Source organism: Prunus dulcis, chromosome 5 (genome assembly GCF_902201215.1).
Source record: "Prunus dulcis chromosome 5, ALMONDv2, whole genome shotgun sequence".
NCBI lineage: Eukaryota > Viridiplantae > Streptophyta > Magnoliopsida > Rosales > Rosaceae > Prunus > Prunus dulcis.
In genome coordinates, this window is record NC_047654.1 from 10443683 (window position 1) to 10461518 (window position 17836).

Below are 17836 nucleotides of genomic sequence, written 5' to 3' on the forward strand. Positions count from 1 at the left end.
AAATGTACATCGCAAGGCTACATATTATCCACCCGGGTTCTTCCTCGATGCTGTTCTTTTTTTATTTTTTTGGTGTTTATTGGCTCTCGCAAGTTTACTACAGTAGTTGTTGTGGGAATGTTGGCTTCTTCTGCGGGGAGAGTTGGATAAACTAATGAGTTTAGAGGATATTATTAACCAAGCTTTCCAGAAAAATGCCGAAATGTAACAAACGCGCATAGTTTGTGTTTTTGACTTAAAATATATTCTTCTAGATGAGGAGCTTGGTCAACTTGCAGGTTCCTAAAACGAAGCCTTTATGGTCACATAGCTAACAAAGAAAACGATATGCTATCTGATGACTTTTTACAGATATATCCTCGTTTGTGTTGTCTTTCAAGCCCTCTAAGCTTTCTATTATTCTACACTTTGTTTTTCCTTGTTTGTGTCGTGAGTAAATTAAAATAGGCTTCCAAACCTATGCGCGTTGTTGCATTAATTTGATTTCCAGGAAGCTGACACTCATCGTTTCCTCCAAACACTATAAATACCACGCACGACTCTGCCAACATTCACAAACAAAACACTCTTTGCTCAATTTCATACTTTAGAGTTCAGCCAAAAGCTTCTGAAAAAAAAAAAAAAAAAAACTAGGCATTTCATTTCAAAGCTTTCTAGTGAAAGAAATTCAGATGGCAGAGAAGAACCAGCAATTTGCAGCGGCCAATGGCTACTCCAGAAACGATTCAGAATCTGCCACATTGCAATCCGAGGAGGAGCTGAAACGCCAGAAGAGAATCAAAATGGCCATATATATTAGTATTTTTGTTGTTTTTCAGATCATAGTTATTACCACAATGAGTTTGACTGTGATGAAAGTTAAGACCCCCAAGTTCAGGCTAGGCAGCGAAATCAACGTCCAAAGCTTCGAATCTGTCCCCGCAACGCCTTCATTCGACATGAAATTCACAACCCAAATCAGGATCAAGAACTCAGCCAACTGGGGTTCCTACAAGTTCAATACTGCCAATGTCACGTTTCAATACCAAGGTGCGACTGTGGGAGTAATTGATATCGCAAAGGGCAAGGTTGGATGGCTTTCGACCATAAAAAGAAATGCGGAGGTGAGTTTGAGTTCAAGTGGATTAACTGGTTCAAATCTTGGAAGCGAATTGAGCAGCGGGGTGTTGACGCTCAATAGCGTAGGCAGATTGAATGGAAAAGTAGCAATTATGTTCATAATGAAGAAGAAGAAGGCTACCAACATGAACTGCACCATAGTTTTCGATGTGGCAGCCAAGACCCTCAAATCTTTAGAATGCAAGTGATCAGCCAGCATTTAATTTTCGAGATGAAGACTAGTTCTTCATTTGTGATTCTGTTTTATTATTATTTTTTCATTTTCTAGTTTTGTTATATGTTTGAATCCTTTGATTTTTTGGCTATAGAAAATGGTATTGATTCATTTATTTTTAACCACTGAGGGCACTCCCTGTATTTCCTTATTTCCTTTCTTTTTATACAATAGTGAACACAGAAAACATACAAAATGCTTGATTTCCATAAATGCTAACTTGGGCTATCAGAATCTGAAAGTGTCCATGGAAATAACAAGTCTTGTAAGAATATTAGCAAGTTGGCAACTAAGAGTAGCTGTCAAATAAAGCTCCCAATATTTATTTAATTAATGCACTCATGAAATACATCTAACATAGTCACAGAAAAGATGCTAGCAGCCAACAACTTGGCTAAAAGAAGAGCCGCTTGAGGTAACCATCATTAAACAAGATTCTAAAGATAGGGTGGGGTGGGGAAATAAGAGAAGGGAGAAGTATGGGCAATTTTAGGAACAATAAGGGGTGCGATGAGTAGATTTTTTTATTTATTTTTTCATATGGTTGGGGTATAAAGATAGGGGGTGGGTGGGGAATAGGAATGGAGGGTGGCAAAAGAATCACTCAGAAATAATTTTCTTTTCTTTTCTTTTGTGGGGAACTTGTGTCGCCAAAGATTTCAATAGAAATATCACTTGAGTTACAAGTCCTCACTTATCACGTATGATTGATATGTTAATTTATCCTTAATTATTAAAACATACGATCCCTTACTTCTCCTCAACAATTAGGTGAAAATTAATTAATTAAGTAGCTTCACATGTTGAGTACAGCCTGTTTGAATAAAACTCATATTCACGTTCTTCACCTGGCTGAAGGACAAAGTATATAATATCATATGGTCCCAATTGAATGCCATTGAAGCTTCAATAGATAAAATAAGAATATACTTTTTCATCGTTTATCAAAAGCAATGTCCATGCAACCATCTAGAAGTCAAGAATCTCATCCAAGAGTGTTAGTATTCTCATTTGAAATATACAACTCCAAAAAAAGAAGGTCCTTTTGTTTCCAAGAAGAACTCACCTATACTTATTCCTTTCCAATTCAAGTAATACATGAATTAGTCAAAAATGTCCAAACCCTATAAACGTACACATTGCTAGCATAACCAAATAGAGAACTCCTCCTCTCAACTTCTCAATCCATCTTTGGGAAGGAAAACCATAAAAAGAAAAATGGCTGATAAGTATAATCACAGGGAACCAGTTCATGGACATCCCAGAAGAGATGAAGAATCGACGGCTTTGCAATCAGAGGAGCTCAAACGCCAGAAGAGAATCAAGATGTACAAATACATTGTTATTTTCATTGTGGTTCAGCTCATAGTCCTGCCCGTGTTTGGACTCACTGTGATGAAAGTTAAGACCCCAAAGTTCAGGTTGGGCAACATCAAGGTCCAAAACCTCAGCTCTGTGCCATCAACACCTTCATTCGAAGCAAGCTTCGCAACCCAAATTAGAGTCAAGAACACAAATTGGGGTCCTTATAAATTTGATGCAGGAACTGTCACGTTTATGTACAAAGGCGTGACCGTAGGGCAAGTTGTTGTTCCTAAGAGCAAGGCTAAGATGCGTTCTACCAAAAAGATCGATGTCACGGTGAGTTTAAATTCGTATGGATTGCCAAGCAGTTCCAATCTGGGCACTGAATTGAAGAGTGGGGTGCTGACATTGAGCAGCAAAGGGAAATTGACTGGAAAGGTTGTGTTGATGTTAATGATGAAGAAAAGGAAGTCTGCTACCATGGACTGCACCATGACATTCGACTTGTCAACCAAGACTCTCAAAACATTACAATGCAAGTGATCATACAAGCTAGGCAGTGAGTGCACGTGATCAAGACACGAGATATTCGAATTTGACACCTCATGCCGCTACAGTAATTGATTACATGTTCAGGATTTGGATTGCGAGATCAAAACTAGTTCTTAATTTGTTATTCTATTGTTATTTTGTGTGTGAAGCTTGAATTTGTACAGACCTATATATACAGTGATATTTATTTCATTATATAAACATCTGTAATGCCAAGAAATTATTTTTTTCCAACCCCTTTTTCTTTTGTCTTTTACTTAAATATCTGTACATCAAAACAGAGATGATTAATTAATTGCAATAATATAATATAGCTCCTAAGTTAATATCTGTATATCGAAACATATCATATTAGATATTCGTCAACAAAATTACTTATATGTACACACAAGTGGACAATATAACAAGTTTTTTGGATCGAATGAGGGAGGTAGAATTCTAACTTTGAACTTGTAACATTGTAGAGAGAAATACCATTAGACGAACGGAGAATTTATTGGTAATATAGAAGGCAACTTGAGTTGGACTAATTAGACAATAATATCATACCCCACCCCCAACAAGAGGCACAACTTGCAACTTGTCCATAGGAGACAAGTTATATCTTATCTGTAATGCCAACCGGAGTTAGCGTGGGATTGGATCCAATTTCATGGAATTTTGACCACTTTATTTAACGTTTTCATTACTTTCAAAGACTACAATTTTGCAATCTCTATGGTCTTCCCATTACTAGGCGTTTTAATATCATTTTATTTTAGTTATTTATTTATTTGGGTATGAATCTTCAATCTGTCAAACGCTATATTACTCAAGTTTACAGCGAAAAAGCTAAGACAGAATCAGTTCAAATCTTCTTCGTTTTATAAAAAATAAATATAAAATAAATAAAAGACTGCTCTAACAATCTGTATATAATAAAAAAGCACAAGTACAAAATTACACTTTGGTATGCATATACACCCAAACAATTTTATTTATAAAAAACAGCAGAAGTTCAAATTTGCAGAAACATAAAACAAGTACAAATTACTATATCTAGATCTGTTTTCACTTGCAGTGTACAGAGCTGACGGACTGCTCTTTCACAGCAAAAGCTATGGTGCAGTTCATGTTGGTAGCCTTCTTCTTCTTCATTATGAACATAATTGCGACTTTTCCTTCCAATCTACCAACGCTATTGAGCATCACTTCGCTTCCAAGATTTGAACCACTTATTGCACTTGAATTCAAACTCAAATTCACCTTCACATCTCTTTTTATGGTCGAAAGCCATCCAACCTTTCCCTTTTCGATATCAAGTACTCCCACAATGTTGCCTTGGTGTTGAAACGTGACATTGGAAGCTTTGAACTTGTAGGAACCCCAGTTGGCTGAGTTCTTGATCTTGATTTGGGTGTTGAATTTCAAAGACGTTGCCTCAAAGCTTTGGACGCTGATGTTGCCTAGCCTGAACTTTGGGGTCTTTACTTTCAACACAGTGAGACTCATTATGGTGATAACTATGGTCTGAAACACAACAAAAATAGCAATATATATGGCCAATTTGATTCTCTTCTTGCGCTTCAGCTCATGAGAGGACAGCTGAGACTCTCCATCGGATCTTGTGTAACCTGTATTTGCTGATCCTGAAGGGTAAGTCTGGTTGGTTTTCTCCGCCATCTTAATTTCTTGTGCTGCAAAGAAAAGTGCTCTGCTTTTCCTCTGTTTTCTCTCGTTAAAAGTATGTATGAAATGATGAGCAAAATGTATTGGTTGTGGGAATATTGGTGAGCGATGTGTGGTATATATATAATGTTTAGGCAATCTCTTTGGTTAGAGTAATATCTACGGTGTAAGTTTGCTGGAAATTGGGACCACCACAACACGCAAATAATTAAGTTGTAGTTTATTGACTTCTGGTACTCAACGATGAGAAGATTAATTTACCATTTATATTATTTATATTATTTATTTATTTATATATCAAAGGGCATGGACCCTTCCACGATGTTAACATGAGGAGAAAAGAAAAACCAAGTACCTGAATTTTCGAAGAAAGAATACTCAGCACCACAACGCAGACAAGGATTTCTAAGTCTGTCAAAGTCATAGGTTAGTGTACTTTTATTGCATTGGCCTCAATAAATATCTCCTCATACAGCGACTTTCGAAATTACCATCTTACCCTTAAGATTAAAACTGCTCGTCAGTTTCCCCACTGATAGGTGTTAATCAGTAGCGGACTCAAAATTTTACTTGCACGGGGGCAAACTTAGTTAAATACAATTGTGGCAAATTCACTACATAAAATCTAAAGAAAAACCCATTTTAAATATTTGAATTCAAACAACAAAAACATATATGTATTACAAGATTTCAGTTGAAACCTTCACATATGCTACTAATTAGTTCTCTTTGTGGGGCTAATTATTTTACTTCAATAGGTGACTTTTTTTTCTATTTGGGGCAATAGCCGCCAGTGGTGCTGTGCTGACTTCAAATCTGGTAGTCTCAAGTTAGAGCTCTGAGAACAAGTCTTTGATTTAGAGACTTTTTTTTTTTTTTTTTTTTTTTGCTTTTAATTTTGTTAGGGGGCAAAAGGCAACCCCACAAAATTTTGTGGATAGAAAAGAGATATTTGGTTGGGTCCAAGTAGAAGGATCCTTTTGACCTTTTATAAATGAGCTAATACTTTTCTTTGTAGGGCAAGGTCACAGTGACTTGTTGGACCATCTATGTATTGATTCTAGAATACAAGACTACAAGTCAAAGACTTTAAGTATACGTTAAAGCATTACCAGGAAGCTTAGCACAAGCCAACATTCTATCTCAACCCATTTTGGACTTTACAGAGCGCATAAACAGAAAAAACAGAACCTTTTCTTCACCATTAATTGCATATAATTTGTCCACAAAAACTGTCCAAGTTTTACAATGCCAATGCTCGAATTCGTACCATATGAGCTATACATTTGATTTGGGAGTGATCAAGACATGTTCTTGAATTTATTTATTTTGCTTTGCATTACGTACGCTTGTGTTTGTTGTAAAGTTATACAATGTGTGCTTTCCATATACGAAGGCGAGATGTTTACTATACATAAGCTTCGATTTTCGTACGTATACTTTCAACATGTCCAATGTTTTTGTTTCAATTATATAAGAGAATTAAGGGCTGATTAATTAGTAATTGGTGAGGTGAGGCCTCAGTTCGTTTCTTAATTTGTACATTCAATATAAGTTATAACTATCTTTTACATTATTGAATATTCCTAGATGCAGATGGTTCTGCTGAGCTTCTTGTGGAAACAGAAGGAAGGCTTGTGTTTTGGTTTTGGGTAATATTCTGTTTCGTCTAGGGCATTTTATTCATCACGTTAATAGCACGTAGAATTAGAATTAGTGCACACACTAGGAATATGTACCTAAAATGGTATGTACCATATGGATCATAAACTTCTGCATTTAGAAATGGTGCATTTATCCGCCTGCCGCTCTCTTGGTTTTTCCTCTTGTGTCTTTGTAATATGATTTTTCTTTTTTTCTTTTGGCTTCTTCAATTGATAACTATTGGAAATCTGCTTCAATCAATAGATTTTAAATTCCAAATACACTATTTCAATTGATTGTTATTGCAAGCTGTAGCTATCATCTGAAATTGATAAGAAAAATACCCAATTGATTGCTATTCTGATTAATGAACGGGCTTGGTAGTAAGACACCTGAACTTGGGAGCAGGGGATGGACTAGGAGAGCCTGCTTGCTGTTCAGAACAATTGGTTGTATTGCCTCCTAGCACAGGAAATTCCTCGTCATAGTTTTCTGAAAACTCAGAACCAATTATGAGTCTACTACATCTTGGTTGGCTCATCTTTGGTTTGTCCTTGCAAGTGCGCAAGAATGATGTAGTATAGCGTTTGACAAGTCCAAGTTTCGTTCTCACGAGGATTCCAAATTAATCTAATATTCGAATTAATACCTAAATTAAATCCAACTGATACGCAAGTGAATTTATAGAGATTGTTGTTGTGAAAGTTTATGAAACAAATAAGAAATTAATAAAAACAATTGAGAATAAAAAGGTTGAATTTTTAAGGTTTGAAAAACAATGATGAAGGTCTAGGGTTTCGGAATCAACCACAAGCAATCCAAGTTAGATTTCAATGCATTCAACAGATTCTTTCGATTCTTTAGATGATAATTCCCGTATCTAAGTCCTTTTCAGGCACTCAGACCATAGTTTTCCTTAAGTGTAAGATTCTTTTCTAGTTCAGACAAAGATCATATACTCATTCCTGCAATCTATCCTGGTTAAGGCATAAATTTAACAAGTTGAATTCATTACGTTCTAGAAAACGAGAGAACCAAGCAAACAATTATTCTTCGTCAAGCAATAATGTAATTCACCACACTTAATCACAAGAAGCTAATTGAATTATATTGCGAGTTCTGCCTCAAATTCATCTTCTAATTTACTAGATGCAAAGCCCTAAGGTGACCAATCAAAGAACTTAAACAAATAGCAACAATTAAAATNNAGTGATTAAACATTCATCGAAAAGAAACTTAGAATCCATTAAATAACATTAGAAATCATAACTATCCATGCTCGGGCGTCATCCTCGCCCTAGAGAATAATTTAGTTACTCATGTTCAAAGAAAACATAATTGAAAAACTAGAAAACATAAAATAGAACTTATGGATTGTAAAGATGCTCGAGAACTGGATGATGGCAGCGTCTCTTTGACTCTCCTTCAATTCCAACATAAGAGAACCCTATTTTATGGTCTTATTTAAATAAGGAACAAATCCTCTTTTGACTTGGTAACTATGCTTTCCTAGTTTGGCTTCAATTGTCTTTTGATGAGTTGGCATCCAAAATCCTACTAAATATAGGATCAGACCTTAGAAAATAACTTCACATCCTTGTAGACACTTCCCAAATACAATTGACATAAATTGGACTTCAAAAGGATTATTTTGCAAGGATTGGCCACAACTCCTCCACACACGTCCGAATCATGAATCGTAAAATTCTACATAAAGCTAACATCCGCATCTTTCCAACGATATAAGGCTCAATATCTAGTTCGCTATGAGGAAGTGCAGTATATATTCTGTCAAGTTGACTGTTTTGCACAACACATTTTGCTCCTAGGATTGCACATTATATTTCAATCCCAAAATTGCTCATTTTACTTGTTTTTCCATCTTTACTCTTCAAACCTAGTAAAACGCAAAACTAAGTAAAAAATGGACTAAACTCACTTAAGAACATAGCAAGAATCTAAGAGAAAGATAATAAAAATGTACGAAATAATTGTTATATCAATCTTGTAAGCTGAAGCTCCAAATCAAAGTAGAAGAAGAAGCCAAAAGACCCACACAAAAAAAAAAAAAAGGAAGATTCGATTACAAATACACAGAGGAAGAACCAAGTGAGCGGTGAAACTAGAGAATTTATTGTCAAATGGATTGTTGTTTGTTTTTTCTGTCAAAGGACTGACAGTGTTAGTTTTTTAAAAAGGAAACAAACTTGTTGATGCGAAAAAGTGGTTTGACACGTGGTTCGCCCAACTTAGTGATATTACGTCTTCGGAAGGGAGTTAGTCTTCGGAAGATCAAGTTCCTGCAAAAAGGGTACGTTCGGTAAGACCTTGGGGTACCGGTGCAGTACCGGCCGAAAGCTCTCCGATGCTTAAGTAAGTACGGATTTAGTAAATGTCAGATTACAGATCGAGCGGTAGCGTACCGTTGGTTCTTTTGTCCCCTCCTTTTGGGGAAAGGGGTCTCCTTATATAGGCCTTGGGAGGCGTGCTCCATGCTCATATTTCCGATGTGGGACTATAGGGGCGGATTGTGAGCAGGACACGTGTCCAAGGGCAAAAGCATCAAGATGTATAAGCTTCGGTAGGGGTCCTGCCGAAGGGCTTATAGTGACAAGCGTCGATTCCGTCCACGTGTTTGGTGGTCATTGGAGGTTTAATTCGGGTATAAACAGTAGTCCCCCAAGTTCTCTTCCGAAGGTTCTTCGGAAGGGAATTTGGTTCTCCCTTGATGGTTAGTAGATGCCTTGCCGTTCGGCAGGTTCGTTTGGGGGAGGCTCCCCTGAGACCCGACGGGTAGCCGATGCAGAGAGGGGAGAGGGTAGAGACGCCTCGTTTTTCGCGCCTGGCGTGCAGAGACACTTCGTCTTCTGCACCTGGCGTGCAGAGATGCTTCGTCTTCTGTACCCGGCGTGCAGCCCACATTACCATCCTTTGGGCGACACGTGGCTGGCGAAGTGATGTCTGACGGCGGCATTTATGAGCCGTTTGGTTTCCCGAGGCATACCGTTGCAGCCTTCTCCCTATAAATAGAGATTGCTCCAGACATAGAGCACACTTTGCATTTGAGAGCTGACGCGAGAGCTTTGTGTGGGCGATTACCGAAGATAGTGAACGGCAATTGAGGCGATTTTCAAAGGAGTTATCGGTAATCAAGGCGATTCCTGAAGCGTTTGAACGGCAATCAAAGCAATTCCCAAAGTAATCCTCGGCAATCAAAGTTCCAACAGTACATAAGGTAAGGTACCGTTCGGTACCCTCATAATTTTTTCCTTATATTTCCGCGTGTTTTCGTAGCATAGGCTTAGCCGATCGTCCATAAGGGCTTTCCGTCGGTAGTCTAGTGAACAATAGGTAGTGACGCAGACGTCGGTTGGGTAGTTTATTACACAACCTTAGCCATCCTTTTTTCTTTTTCCTTGTAGATGTCTGCTAGCGAGTCTTCCTTCGGCAGTGAGCCCAATGCGTTCGATAAGGAGTTGTCATCGGGCTGGGACACATCTAGTTGGCAGTGAGCCTTGATGCCGAGGGGCAAGAGGACACCGATGTTGAAATTATCGGTGAGGAGGTGAACTCCGTTCCTGCTCATGGCGTCGGCAAGGGGCTGATGACGGGGCAGCCGCTTCCGTTAGCCGAGTCTACAAAGACGGTACCCGATTTGGTACCTTCGATCACCAGCCGGAGGCTTCTACCTCTGGTCGTGACGAGGCCACTGCCGGTCCCTCTCGGCCGAGGATAACAATCGTCCACCGGGAGCGATCCAGGATACCGGTGGGCGTGCCGAAGAAAGCCCTGTTCGGTGTCGACTATTTGGAGCCGAACAAGATTATTGAACGGGAGCTTCAGAAGATTAGAGCCGAATACCTCATCCCTGACTCGGTGAAGATGAGGATTCCGAGTCCGACCGAGTCCCTCAGCGACCCCGAAGACGGTGAAGTCGCCTTCTTCACCGACATGCTGGTGCAGGGGGTCAGGTTGCCGTTGCAGCCTGCCGTGCAGAGGATACTCGCCCAGATCGGGTATGCCCCGGGCCAATACAACCCCAACTTCTGGGTGGCCCTGATGGGGGTGATAACGGCTTTTGGGATTGCCGGGGAGGGGGAGCCTTCGTACGAGCAGTTCTCCTACCTCTACAGCATTACCAAGTCAAAGAGTGCCGATCATGGTGGCTGGATTCAGGCGAACTGCCTGAAGGTTTCCGAGCGGGGTCACTTCGTCAGCTCAGTGCCGACTTCCCAGAAGTCGTGGAGGAATCGGTGGGTGCTACTCTCTGGTGATTGGGAATCGCCATCGGGAGTACGCCCGCAGTTCCCGGTTCCCACGACCTTCCAAATCGCCGGTAGGTTTTCTAGTTGCCGATCGGTAGGCTGTCTGTCTGCTCTCTTTTTATTTTTGTTTTACTGATTCTTTCTTCGAACAGGTAAACTCAAGCAGCCGACTCCTACACCTTTTGAGATTCGGCAGATCGATAGGGTGAGGCTGAAAGTACCTGCTGCCGAGCGAGTATATCCGCGCTTCCTCTTCACCGATAATCTTATCAGAGCCAGGCTCGTCGATCCTGCCGAGAGTAAGTACACTTGTTGCTCTTACCCTCCTCATTTTTATTGTGCATGCCGACTGACTGATTTTTTTTGTTTGACCAGTGACGGACGCAAGGAAGGCTGCCGAGGCCAAGAAGATGAACGAGTCTTCCAGGAGGCGCCTGATGATGGGCCTCGAGGGCAAGAAGAAGAAGAGGCAGCCCGAGGCGCCTTCCGTTCGGCCGTCCGCGGATCCTGAGGACGTGACCCTGGCGGAGCAGCTGCGGCATCTGGGCGCCGAGCCTGTTGCCTGGCCCACTGCCGAAGTCTCGGCGCCGAGGCCGACGGATGCCGAGGCCGCTGCCTCAAGAGCAGCCGGTAAGCGGCCGGTGACGGTGGACTTGGAGGCTTCGCCGGCTTCCAAACGGAGCTGTCCGCCGGAGGCTTCAAGGGCCTTTTTCGCGGCGGAGGACGATGACGGTCCTACCGAGGCCGTCACCATCGCCTGCCCGTCGAAGACGGTCCAATTCGCAAAACTAAGTAAAAAATGGACTAAACTCACTTAAGAACATAGCACGAATCTAAGAGAAAGATAATAAAAATGTACGAAATAATTGTTATATCAATTAGGGGTGGCATTTTAAACCGAAAAACCGCAAAAACCAACCGATATTTTACCGCAATAAAACCGCAATCGCGGTAAACCGAACCGCAATCGCGGTATTAAGAACCGAACCGCATTTGCGGTTGCGGTTGCGGTATTTGATTTTCAAAATTTGCGGTTACCGCAAACCGCAAAGTATAGCCGCACGGCTATACTCTATGAATAATTAAGTAAAATTGTAAACCCTTCTCTTCTCTCTCTATAGCCGTGAGATGAAAACCTGGAATCTGTTTCTTCTCCTGATTCCCATTCGTCTCTCTCTCAACTCTCTCTCAACTCTCTTATTCCCATTCGTCTCTCTCTCTCTCTCTCTCTCTCTCTCTCTCAACTCTCAAAATCGGCTTCTCTCTCACAGACCCGAATCGAACTCATCTCTTCCTCTCTCTCTCGATCTCAATGAAGTGGATAAGTACTTGACGGATCCTTTTGAGAGCCCCTTGAGTAAACAATTCAATCTCTTGAATTGGTGGAAAGGGAACCAAACAAGATATCCTATTCTTTCACAAGTTGCCAAGGATATCTTTGCAATTCCAAGTTCTACGGTTGCTAGTGAAAATGCTTTTAGCCTAGGCAAGAGGATTGTGGATCCTTTTAGAAGCTCTTTGCATCCTAAAATGGTAGAGGCATTAGTGTGTACTAGTGATTGGCTTAGAGCGGACGAATTTTCCTTTTACAAAGAACCAACGGATGATGAGGTTGAATTCTACAAGGAAATGGAAGATATGACAACTTGTAAGTAATTAGTTTATTTATGCTAATGTTATTTATGCTTCTTCTTATAATAAAATGTACTAAACTATGTTGTTTTATTTGTAGATAGCATTGGTGCTCAAACAACACAAAGGGGTTCTTCAAATCCACTCACCACCAACACTTGAGTTTGTAACATTGGTGTATTGCATTTTTCCTTTTAGTTTGTAACTTTAATTAACTTTGAATTGGATTTTTCTTTTTGGTTGTAACTTTAATTCATTTTGCTTTTGGTTTGTAACTTTAAAGGATTTGGAATTGGAATGCTTGAGAAGTTTAACTTTAATTGGAATGTTTGGAATTGTAACTTTAATTTTCTTAGGTTGTGAATGCTTGAGAATTGGAATCGATTGTGAATTTATATATGCTTGAGAAATTGAGGTTGTGTATTTATTTATTTAGGTTGTAAATTTATATTTTTGTGAATGCTTGAGAATTTGCGGTTTTAAACCGCAAATTTCGCGGTAACCGACTGCATTTTTGCGGTTTACCGCAATGCGGTAAACCGCAAAATGCGGTCGGTTTGCGGTTTCAAAAATCACCAAACCGCAAATAGTCGGTCGGTTTGCGGTTTGAGTAAAAATTCGCGGTTACCGAACCGCAACCACCCCTAATATCAATCTTGTAAGCTGAAGCTCCAAATCAAAGTAGAAGAAGAAGCCAAAAGACCCACACAAAAAAAAAAAAAAGGAAGATTCGATTACAAATACACAGAGGAAGAACCAAGTGAGCGGGGAAACTAGAGAATTTATTGTCAAATGGATTGTTGTTTGTTTTTTCTGTCAAAGGACTGACAGTGTTAGTTTTTTAAAAAGGAAACAAACTTATTGTAGCCGATGTGGCATATTCACAAGCATTTAATTAGTTGAATGGTCCAGATTTTATGAAATGCTAATAAATACATCATTTTTAAATGCAGAGACTCGAGATCCGTATCATATGAGCCTATCAACCTTAATATCATGCCCAAACGGGTTCCTACCAATTGGTTGTAGTTTCTAAACCCTATTCACATATTGCCTTCCCTGTAGGTAAGAATTAAAACTTGGACAAGACTTTGTGGTTTTATATTTCAATATCGGGTGCAATACGGCATAGATGTTTGATAAAATGTCAACAAGATGACTCTGTTACTAAATATGCACCAATCGTAGGGTTGGTGTTAGTCTTTATTACTTTGTACTTTGTTCATTCATATTTTACCTCGGTCTAGAGGAACTAACTACTTTTCTAACTTTTAGTTTTCAGTGGATATAGCTTAAGATATGATAGTTTGTTCGTTATAAATAAACGAGAATCGAATCGAGTCTAGATTCATACAAGTTCCAATATAAAAAAAAGTCGGGTAATATTTGGTGCCTCCACAGGGTAGATCATAAGTGCTTTTTGCTGTGCTTGTAGTGCATGCAACCTTTCTGAAGTTTTTTTGTTTTGTAGATTTGAATTACTTTGACAAAAGACTCGTACGGATTCTTGTGCGCGTTTTCTCTTGCAATGAGTTTTCCTTTTTCTTTATAGAGAATGGCCTTGTGTGGCTGATGATGGATTGTACGTTGAAGTTTTTCTCAAAAAATAAAAAATAATTATTGCCTGTTTCAAAACATAGTCGAAAGTTCTACAAATATCGTAAGATGATGTCACCTTGTACGAACGAAGAAAAACAAGGAAAAGTCCTCAAAGTCATGCGATCATCTAGAAGTTGCTAAATTTCAAACCTGATTGAGACAAATTTCCTTTGATCATTCTCTCATGATCTAATATACCCCATGAATCAGGCTCACCTTCCTTTGACATGAGCTTCACAACCCAAATTCGAGTCAAGAACACCAATTTTGGTCCCTACAAGTATGATAGTAGCAGCCTCTCATTTCAGTACTAGGGTGTGACTCTAGGGCAGGTTGTCATTCCTAAGGGCAAGGCCCGGTGGCGTTCGACTGAAAAAATTGGAGCCACTGTGATTTTAAATTCCAAGGCATCGGAAAGCAATTCCAGTATTCTTGGCAAGCAATGAGTTGAAAGCAGGGGTTTTGACTCTGACCAGCCAAGCCAAGCTTAGTGGGAAAGTGGAATTAATGTTTGTGATGAAGAAGAAGAAATCTGCGGAGATGAATTGCACCATATCATGTAATCACTACTTGTCACATTTTCTTTCCAAAATCAAGATGGAAAAAAAAAAAAAAATGGTTAATAGATTTTTGGCGTGAACACAAATTATAAGTTTGTTTTTTTTCTTTTAAAATCAATGGTTATAAGATCAAATAATGAATTAAAAGGCACAAAACTAACTAATTACTTTAAAACACATATGAGGCTCATGTTTTTAGGCAGAGGCTTTCTAATCTTGTAATTTGTATAGACTATTGTAAACTGAGTCCTCATGAGATTGCTCTTTTGACTTTTCCCCCTTTTGGTCCCAAAATTGGATGAAAGAATTTTGATAAAAAATTGATTGAGGTGATCTAAAGAATTATATTTTCAACAAGGCTCTGTTTTTTTCCTCCAAGGTAAATTGTTTTGCAAAATGTTTGTTTAGATATGGAGATGATTTTATATAATTAAAACCAAATTGTTTTCCCAAATTTCGGTTCTATTTTTTTTCATTTTTCAATGTATTGAGGGTAATAAATTTGGCAAAAATCAAACAGAAGCACAGTTTAAACGAATAACAAGCAGTCTAGTAATTAAAAGAGAACAGAGTAGCCCTGTAGTTGTACAACAAATGCAAGAGTCACTCGGGGAAAAACTAAATATCAACGAATTTAAAAAAAAATCCAAGAACTATAGTCTTGATCACTCTGACCCCGAAGTAGCTTGTGTGTCTTCACTTGCAGTGTAAAGATTGGAGGGTCTTGGCTGTCACATCAAAAGCTATGGTGCAGTTCATGTTGGTAGCCTTCTTCTTCTTCATTATGAACATAATTGCAACTTTTCCTTCCAATCTACCAACGCTATTGAGCGTCAAGACCCCGCTGCCCAATTCGGTTATTGCACTTGAATTCAAACTCACATTCGCATTTCTTTTTACGGTCGAAAGCCATCCAACCTTGCCCTTTGCGATATCAATTGTTCCCACGGTCTGGCCTTGGTGTTGAAACGTGACATTTCCAGCTTTGAACTTGTAGGAACCCCAGTTGGCTGAGTTCTTGATCCTGATTTGGGTTGTGAATTTCAAGTCGAATGAAGGCGTTGTTTCCAAGCTTTGGACTTTGATGTCGCCTAGCCTGAACTTTGGGGTCTTAACTTTCATGACAGTGAGACTCATTGTGGTGATAACTATGATCTGAAACACAACGAAAATACTAATATAGATGGCCAATTTGATTTTCTTCTTGCGTTTCAGCTCATCAGCGGACATCTGAGACTCTCCATCTCTTCTTGTGTGACCATTTGCTTGGCCTAAAGGATAGGTGGGGTAGTTTTGCTCCGGCATGTTAATTTCTTTTGGTTTTCTGATATGAAAGTAGAAAGAAAATTTCTCTGCCTCTGTTTGGAAGGTTTGGTTTTGTGGGATGCAAGCTTGGAAGTTGAAGGAGTTGTTTGTGGAAATGAAGGAAGAGTTGTGTGTTATATATATCGCCTTCGGATTGATGAGTTTCCAGGAAGCTGTGAGTTTCAGGGGAAGAATTTCATTGCAGACGACAACAAAGACGCGTCCAAAGGCGGAGGTGGCGATTATTGACTTTCTAGAGGATGGATGACTTTGGTGAGGACCTTTAAGCCTTTTGATATTTTATTTGAACATATTAATTATCAGAGAAAACTTCAATTCTATCCGTTGCATTCAATGGACCAAATCTGCCAATGGCAGGTAAGAACGTGATGTGGGAACTATTAAAACTTTCGCAACTTTTGGTTTTTTATTTTAGAAAAATACTTATTTTAAAAAAAATTTAAATTTATTTTAGAATTAAAAAAGATAATGGGTAGTTGTGTTTCATAAAAATATGATTCATTATCATATTTTTTTTAATATGAGAAAGTGTAAATTTACCATATTATCCTCATTTAATTAATAATTTCAATTCTTAATGTTTGCATTAACCAATGACATTTTCTGGTATTTTGAATATTTTATCATTCTCTATCGTTTACTTTATATATATAGATGATTAAATAAAGATTGAATGTGTGTGGTTAGCAAAGTATACAACTCCTCCATTAGCACCTGATACAAAGTATAGAATAGCAGAAATATAAAAAGCTAGCTATATTCCATCACAAGTCGCAATATTAAACTATCTGCAATTTTCATATTTTAATTGAAGATCACACATTCACATTTTGACCTTTCTTTTTATTTATACAAAAGATATTATACTTCAATTTTATTTAAATAGAGAGGGAGATTCGAACTCAGGTGTAGAGTGGGGATCAGATCTGCTCAAGCCAACTTGGCTAAGCAGAAGCGGAAGCCAGCATTCCTACAAACAACCACCTAATACACTTGCTCAATTCATTTTAGTGAGTGAAAGAGCAAAAGCAGAACATTTTTGTTTCAGAAAACTTCCTAGCAAAATAAATGTGGCAGAGAAGAATCAGCAGAGCTAGGCATTCGCAATGGCTACTCCAGAAGTGATCAAGAGACGTCAAAATTGTTTATTGTGTTTCAAATCATGGTCATGACCATTTTTGAACTCACTGTCATGACAGTTCCCAAAAATCTGGTTGGGCAACATCAATGTCCAAACCCTCAACTCTGTCCCTTCGATTGATGCAAGCTTCAGAACCCAAATCAGAGTCTGAAGAACACAAATTTGATTTCACGATTAGCGTCATTTATTTCTAACAAATAGAAAACTGAAACCTACGCTACCGCATCAACTGGTAAGCAGTTAAGTTCAGTGAACAAATATGGTTTATTGAAACAAAATAATTTTCACAAGCACTATACGTGATACGTTCTTTGCAAGTTATGTTCATATTCTCATGTCTCAGCTATATTGGGAAAAGAAAAATAAAAAGGAAAACTTAAACCCTAATATTATTATTAGTTGGACTTGAAAAAAGGTCAATATCCACTGATATATTTTCAGACTGAGTGCACACATGTGACTTCAAATAGCCCATTATCCACTTATTGTACTAGTCACGGCAAATCAGTGACTCAAGACTCACGGATTACAGTGAGAAAACTATTTCTGCAATAATGGACAGCATGAAAATTTTAGACAAGACTCAAGCTTTTGATAAGCATCAAGTTTAATGATTAATGACTTCAATTAATGCAACACTGTTCTATTCCACTTGGGCTACATTTAAACTGTATTCAAGTTGGGCAACTTTTTGAATGAAGAGATAAGAATTATAGTCGTAGAAATAGAAAAACCAGAGTCCCAGTGAAAATAATAGCAACGATTTATTCATAAAATTACACTATCACTCACTCATACCCAAAAAAAAAAA

The 17836-nt window shown here is 38.7% G+C and overlaps 3 protein-coding genes across 3 annotated transcripts; 2 read left to right on the forward strand and 1 right to left on the reverse strand.

Moving 5' to 3' along the window:
- Positions 1-573: 573 nt before the first annotated feature.
- Positions 574-1407, forward strand: LOC117628493. The gene has a single exon (XM_034360967.1). The coding sequence runs from the start codon at positions 672-674 to the stop codon at positions 1305-1307; it is 636 nt and encodes a 211-aa protein (XP_034216858.1). The 5' UTR covers positions 574-671; the 3' UTR covers positions 1308-1407.
- Positions 1408-2542: 1135 nt separating this feature from the next.
- Positions 2543-3181, forward strand: LOC117629200. The gene has a single exon (XM_034361711.1). It carries the CDS (start codon positions 2552-2554, stop codon positions 3179-3181), a length of 630 nt encoding a protein of 209 aa, XP_034217602.1. The 5' UTR covers positions 2543-2551.
- An 891-nt stretch (positions 3182-4072) lies between these two features.
- LOC117628657 lies at positions 4073-16116 on the reverse strand. Its single transcript, XM_034361152.1, has 2 exons — positions 15349-16116; positions 4073-4334 (listed from the first exon to the last, which is right to left on the reverse strand). Exons 1-2 carry the CDS (start codon positions 15861-15863, stop codon positions 4241-4243), a joined length of 609 nt encoding a protein of 202 aa, XP_034217043.1. The 5' UTR covers positions 15864-16116; the 3' UTR covers positions 4073-4240.
- Between the last annotated feature and the right edge of the window lie 1720 nt (positions 16117-17836).

Coding starts and splice junctions, on each gene's coding strand:
- LOC117628657 (XM_034361152.1), bottom strand. CDS start 15,863: ATGCCGGAGCAAAACTACCCCACCTATCCTTTAGGCCAAGCAAATGGT. Junction 4,335..15,348: donor GAAGGAAAAGTTGCAATTAT/GTTCATAATGAA, acceptor AGTCGCAATTAT/GTTCATAATGAAGAAGAAGA.
- LOC117628493 (XM_034360967.1), top strand. CDS start 672: ATGGCAGAGAAGAACCAGCAATTTGCAGCGGCCAATGGCTACTCCAGA.
- LOC117629200 (XM_034361711.1), top strand. CDS start 2,552: ATGGCTGATAAGTATAATCACAGGGAACCAGTTCATGGACATCCCAGA.